Source organism: Haematobia irritans, chromosome 5 (genome assembly GCF_050003625.1).
Source record: "Haematobia irritans isolate KBUSLIRL chromosome 5, ASM5000362v1, whole genome shotgun sequence".
Classification (NCBI taxonomy): domain Eukaryota; kingdom Metazoa; phylum Arthropoda; class Insecta; order Diptera; family Muscidae; genus Haematobia; species Haematobia irritans.
The window spans coordinates 109300189-109307425 of record NC_134401.1 but is presented as its reverse complement, the minus strand read 5'-3'; the positions used below and the strand labels follow the sequence as shown (position 1 = coordinate 109307425).

General features: G+C 41.1%; 1 protein-coding gene across 1 annotated transcript in view; it reads right to left on the bottom strand.

The window, feature by feature from the left end:
- The window catches only part of LOC142239988 (uncharacterized), a 235093-nt gene that overhangs the window by 3568 nt on the left and 224288 nt on the right, over nt 1–7237 (bottom strand). The window contains exons 4-5 of the mRNA XM_075311713.1: nt 5373–6347; nt 206–420 (exon numbers count right to left, since the gene is read on the bottom strand). Coding sequence (XP_075167828.1) covers nt 206–420; nt 5373–5487 — 330 coding nt within the window. The 5' untranslated portion in view covers nt 5488–6347. The remainder of the gene's footprint in view (nt 1–205; nt 421–5372; nt 6348–7237) is intronic.

Below are 7237 nucleotides of genomic sequence, written 5' to 3'. Positions count from 1 at the left end.
ATATGTTTACCAAAATATTAGAAATTCTACCAATCTATGTAATAAGTTGGGAAATATGTTACTCAAAGTAATAACTTGGGAAATACATCTGAATTTTTTTGCTGGGTATTTAACGAATAGAATTTCAAAATGTTCTACGAGAGTTACATTTTCAAGATGCTTTGTATAGGTGTATTTAAATAATACCTATTTTTGTAGGACTTACCAGAAAGAATACACTTTTTGAATTCTGATGACAAACTTGTATTTCGTGCAGATAATCCTCCAAAATATATGGATCTTTTTCCACTTGGGTTATATCAAGTGATCCTGTGCCAAAATGCATATCCACAAATTCAATTTCAATTTGTCGATCATCGCACATTGACTGCAACTCGGGACCCACTAATTCCAACAGCATACGACGCTCCTGACAAAACTCTGAAAAACAAAATAGAAATTTAGAAAAAATATTTTATTTCGAAAAATATTAATTTAAAAAAATTATTCTATGCACGTGTAAAAATTGGTGAATGTAATTAGATATGATTAGATCTCAAATTTTGGCACCTTTAAATTGAACCAGAGCTATGTTTGAGATATAATTAGATATAACTACACATAATCCTATATAGGGCAAGGTCGAACTTTAGATCTAAATACATATAGGGCTATATATAATTATATCTAAGGTATTAGATCTAGGCCAAAAGTGACTTCTGATTAGATCTAATAACAATTAGATATAGTCATATCTTTAGCTAGCTTTTCATAATATATTATATCTCTTAATTTTAACTTGGGTATTTTACACTAAAAATATATATTTTTTTAAATAAAATAATTTTAACCTTGGGGTTTTTTACACAGAAATATTTTGAGCAAACCCACTTTCCAATCTAGGTTCTATAAAATTAAAATTGGTATACAGATTTCAATTTTCAAATTTTCTAGTTTTTTTGTGGATTTTTTAAATGACACTTAAAAATGAAAAAAAAAAATCACATTAATGTTTAGTTTCAATTAAACATCACACTGAAAGAAATCGTACCCATGTCGAAAGATTTCATCTTTACTTTAAAGTCTTTTTTTATTGGTTCCGGGGCAAAGAAGGGAGGAATTACTCTTAGGATATATTTTAGATGCAATTCTCTTCGCAATTAAATCCGAAAGTGGTATAAAAAGGTTAAAGAAGACAGTGACGGGTCTCATTCGAGACCCGATCCTAGAATCAGCTATCAACCAGCGGTATGTACATATTGTATAACTCTATCTCGGCAGCACCAGCCTTGGCGGCTACCACCATACGTTCCATATAGGGGTCACTAGTGTCTAGTACAAGTGAGATAGGTCTATAATGCACGGAACGGTATAATATGAAAATCAGGCCACTACCTCCACTTATTGTGCGATTCTTACGTAGCACATTGTATCCATTACAATGGCGCAAGCCACAGGTGCCATTCAGCTGCGTCTCCTGGATTGCCGCGACACCGGTTCCCTTCCATTTCTTAAAGTCTACAATCTTACTAATCTTACCTCGCAAACATGATACTCTTTCTGGAATTGGTACAACAATATTGGGTGCTGGTGGAGATGTCGGAAGGACAGGAGTACACTGAAGCGGCGATCTGTGTATTCTCTGAAGCCTTCCCAGATGGCTTTCTTTTGGTTGATAAACGTCTGGCGTTCGGAGGATATGAAATCGGAGGGTCCAGATTTCCAATTTCAGACAAATCGCATAGGAATTGCGGTGTCCAGATGAACATTAAACCTAGTTGGTTGTTGTTGTTGTTGTTGTAACAGTTTATTGTGATCTCATCCATTTCATGTTATACGCTTGGTACATCAGCTTGTTGGCAGATCAAGGAACTCTGCGACTAAGGTGGGGTGTGTCCAGAGTGATCTGGTGGTAAGTCGGGTTGGTTTGGCTGGGCAAGAGAAAAGATGACGCGTGTCGTGTGACCCTTGGTTGCAAATTGGACAAACGTCAGCTACGCTGCTATCAATCACCGATAAGTAGGAATTGAGGAGGCTGCACTTGCCTGATCTTAATTGGGCCAAAACTACCCTAGTCTGCCGTGGGAGGTCTCTTTCCACCGGTGCTATGGGCGGTGGTCGGACTCCAAGAACAGGATTAACCTTGTAGCTTCTCACCGCTTCAGCTACAGTATCCTCATGAATCCTGTTCAAACCTGCCTGGTACGCTGCTTGATCTAGAGGCTCTCTTTTATAGCGCTGGATCTCGCGCTCTAGATTATGTATATCAACCCTTACGTTCCTGGGTGGTGGTTGTGTTTCCATAAGATGGTGGTTTGGATGATTACTGCGATAACAACCCAGGAGATACTGCTTTGACAACATGTAGTAGAGTCTTCGCACAGGGATGATCTTTGTCTCCATATAAAGGTGATCCAGGGGTGTGCTGCGGAGACACCCAGTCGCAGTTCTAAGAGCAGCGTTCTGGCAGGTTTGTATGTTATTCCACTGCGTATCACTGGTCTGCGGTGTCCACACTGGCGCTGCCACGGAGCTTATTACAAATTGCAGTGGCATGGGCAGGTGACCTAAAAAGGCTGTCGAATGTGACCCCAAGAATCTTAGGGTAATTTGTGGTCGGAATTATTACTCCATCGACTCTGATATTCAACTGCCTGCGCACTTCTGCCGTCCATGTAGTAAATAGTGTGGCTGAGGATTTGGTGGGGGATATCTTCAAGTGTCTCGCAGTGAAATAACTGGTAAGATTAGCTATGTAGACGTTCAACCGATCGCAAATGTCATCAACATTGGGCCCAGATGCCAAGATTGTACAGTCATCCGCATATGATACAATCTCGACGCCGTCAGGAGGGGGTGGAATCGAGGACATGTAGAGGTTAAACAGTGCCGGAGATATCACCCCACCTTGGGGAACTCCCTGTTTAACTCTACGCGGTCTTGACTTTCTGTCCCTGAATTCCACGTACGACTGGCGTCCACACATATAATTCAGCACCCAACGCTTCGCTCCTGTCGGTAGGGACGTATTCTCGATGTCCTCAAATAATGTGCCATGGTTGACCGTATCGAATGCTTTCGATAGGTCAAGCGCCACGAGGACCGTCCTATGACACGGCCTGGGCTGGTTAAGTCCCTTATTAATATGTGTCGAAATGGCATGTAATGCTGTTGTCGTACTATGTACCTTACGGAATCCATGTTGATGGTGGGCAGCTGGAAAATTCTCCACAAGGCTGGGGAGGAGTAATGCCTCAAGTGTCTTGGCTACTGGCGAAAGAAGGGATATCGGTCTGTACGATTCACCTTTGCTCGAATCTTTGCCCGGTTTCAGTAGTGGAATCACCCTTCCCATTTTCCAGACTTCGGGTATAATGTGTGATTCCAAAGACAAATTGAGGAGTCTGGTCAGGTACTCAACTCCCAGTATTCCCAGATGCTTCAGCATTAGCATTGAAATTCCGTCAGGGCCCAGCGCCTTAGATGGTTTCGCGCTGTTGATGACATTGGTAACTTCGGCTGCAGTAAATTGTGGTGTGTCATCGGCTCGGAGACCACGTACACGACGGGTGGCTCTCCTTTTCGCTCTATCACTCTCGGGATGCTCGACAAACTGTCGGTTGAAGTATTTGGCGAACCTCTTCGGATCAGTCACAGTCACGTCGCCAAATGTGACTGAAATCCCATCATCCCTTGTGGAGGGGTTCGAGAGGGCTCTAACTGTTGACCACAATTTACCAGTTCCTGTTCCTAAGTTACATTGCTTCAGGTGCTCTAACCAAGTGTTCCGCTTGTGCTCGTCGACTATCTTACTAATCTCTAGATTTAGTTCTCTGATTCTAGGATCAGCAGGGTTAGCACGACGGCGTTCATCACGCTCGTCTGCGAGTCCCGCCGCTTCGGCTGGGAAGTTGGGCCTCACTGGGGCAATTCGACCAGCGGGTATGAAGCGAGCGGCTGCTGCGTTGATGATGTCCCGGAACTCCCTCTGGGCAACATGAACATGTGAGGGGGACGGGAGCTCACTGAAGCGGCGATCGGTGTATTCTCTGAAGCCTTCCCAGTTGGCTTTCTTTTGATTAATAAACGTCCGGCGTTCAGAGGTTATGAAATCGGAGGGTCGGTTGATGGTGAGAATTATGGGGAGGTGGTCCGAACCCAATGAAATGACGGGTTGCCAGGAGACGTCATTTATCAGACCAGGCGATGCTAACGATAAATCTGGCGAACTGCTGCAGTCACCCATAATTCTCGTGGGGGCCTCTTCGTTCACCGTGCAAAATGTGGAGTCGTCTATCTGCTCTGCCAAAGCTATGCCCCTCTGGTCATTACCCAGGAGAGAATGCCAAAGTTCATGGTGGGCATTAAAATCTCCTAGAACCAATCGGTTATGCCCGCTCAACAACCACTCAATGTTTGGGCTATAACCTGGAGCACAGCTACCAACCGCCGGTATGTACACATTGTATAGCTCTATCTCGGCAGCCCCACACTTAACTGCTACCCCCATACATTCCATGTACGGGTCATTAGTGTCTAGCACAAGCGTGATAGGTCTATACTGCACGGAACGGTGTAATATGAAAGCCAGGCCACCACCTTCATTTCTTGTGCGATCCTTCCGTAGGACATTGTACCCATCACAATGTCGTAGGCTGCAGGTGGGATTCAGCTTTGTTTCCTGGATCGCCGCGACCCTTATCCTTTTCCGATTCATAAAGTCTATAATCTCACTAATCTTACCACGGAGCCCGTTGCAATTAAATTGCAAAAATGATGCACTCTCCGGAACTGGTACAACAATATTCGGTTACACCTCACCGAAACCGAGCGATGGTGAATTCGATTTCGGCAGACGGCACAGTACCATGGTCCGGGGTTTTCCTCTATCTCGGCTCGGACCAAAAGCAGGCGGAGAAGGCTCCCCGGGATGCACCTTCTCCAACACGAAAAAACGGACGAGACAACACGTACACTGAGGTGGCAGCCGCTGGCCGATGGCTGGTATCCATCGGGTCAATCCGGTGCGTAGAACCCGCCGCCGTGGCGGGTTCTACCAACCTAGTTGGTTGGTCGGTTTATATGGAGGCTGTATCGAAACTGGCCACCCGCATTTATTGTGCTTACCACCACAATACAAGCAATGTGTTTGTGAGTTCTAATAGAGTTTGATAAGGAGAAGGGCACATACAATTAGGTCCAGCTGAATTTAAAAGTCTATTTAGCTGTCCTTACAAAAATTAGCCTTTAATGCAAAAATACTCTCTAACAAATTAAAACAAGAAAAGGTCAATTTCTATGCCATTAGCGTATTTAACTTAATGTGTATTTCGCTGGCTAAATTCTTTACCCAACAATATGACAAACAAAAAAAGAAGAGAAACCGAACTTACCTTGTTTTAAGCTGGAAACGTAAACTTTAATCAGCAAAGGTTTGGGCAAACGTGTATTGCAACTTGTAATACCCCGGAGGGCACTTAGGACGCCCTCATCTATGGGCACTGCCATGATGATGACGCTGACGCTATGTGTAACCTCGGTGTGGAACGATGATTGTATGGTTTCCTCTTCTCGTACTCAGAGCTGGAGTTTAGAACCTCATGTGTTTTTGGTAGCCAGTTATAAGGTGGGTTGGGGAGGGGTGATAGGTGTCTTAAGGCTACTATTGCTTTGTGTCCCTTAAGATGCCTTCCTTATTGTATTTAATATGTTGGAGGGTGTTTCGTTCGGATCCTGTAAATATTTTATTATCCTTACTTTGTTATTCCTTTGGTGTGCACAAGTTTCAAGTTGCTTTTTATGGTTCGTTGCATGTGCCTGTTGTATGGGGTTCGAATTTAAATGAAATTGATTTCCAGATGACAACAAATTTTTCCTACTTCTCTGCGTTTGTTGGTTTTGTGGGTAACAATTCCAGAGTACAAGCTTACCGGTCTTCAAAATAATGCAAAAAAACACAAACCAAGAGAGCTCAAAAAAAAAGGATCACCCTTTTTTTTGTTGGTGTGTAAGTGTGTCAACCTTTGCGAAAAGTGTTTATTTCATTATGTAGGCCTTTCATGTCGGCCTATAAAAATTCGTTTATGTTTGCTTTTATTTGTTGGCGTTTCTTGGGATTTTATTGCTTTTGTTGTATTGTATACCAGGGTATATGGAAGTGGGCTTAACTTTGTTCTTTTGTCAATGCTGGCACTTTTCATTTATTTGGTACATTTTCATATGTCCTTTTTTTTGGCGAGGAAGGAGTTGTATTTGTGAGGTTGTGAGGAGCATTACCGTTTTTACTCAGCATGTTATGTTGTGGAAAACCCGTGCTTGGAGTTTATGATGGTTCATTTTTGTATCCAAAGAATCCTAATATGATAATTCTGCAATGAAACGGGAAAATAATAAAATGTTAATATTTGTTGCTTACTTTTAGTTTTTTTTCATTCATTTAAGGTGTAGAAGAGAACTTTCAATAGATTAATACGGAGAGATGGGTAAATTTACAATTCTTTTGTTAGCTTTTCAATAGTCAAACAATTTGTTAATGTCTACACCGAAAAAATATTGTCATGAGGCCAAAAAGTTTATGTCCTTAAAATACGAATGCAAATTTTGCTTAGCATAGAAGACGCATTTCTCGAATATAAATTTTTTTTTCCTTGTCCAAAAGTCGTTAAACTTTTCAATGAAGTCGTATTTTCCTTATAATTAAGTGATTTGACTTAAAAATGGGTATCATAACATGAAAGAAAAAATTTTTGGGCTAAGAAAAACTTGATTTTAATAATTCATAAAATTTCTTTAAAATTAATGAAATTGTCTTTAATTTTTTTGCATCTGGACTAGAAAGCAAAAAACGCTAAAAAATAGGACATGGTTTTCAACACTTTATTTTAAAGACGTTTTTTACTGGAAACATAACAAAATTTCTATTGGAGATCGACTTTGAATTTGGAAAATAAAGTTGTCGTTAAATCGTTTTTAAATGACTTTGATAAAATAAGGTAAAAAACACCCAAAAATTAAATTTTGCTTCCTAGAAGCAAGTACACAAAACCCATATTTAAAAGAGAATTGTGTTTTAAAAGTATCTTTGCTTGAATACTCTGTTTCTTTGGCTCGGAATCAATACCAAAATTGTTACAGTGAAAACAAAATCATTGGAACCGGACATGATTTTTTTCAGTGTGAGGCCATATACTGTATAAAAAAACGAAAAAAAAAAAATCATTTCCAAAAGTGTCCTCCCAATGATGTTCGTTACTTTAAC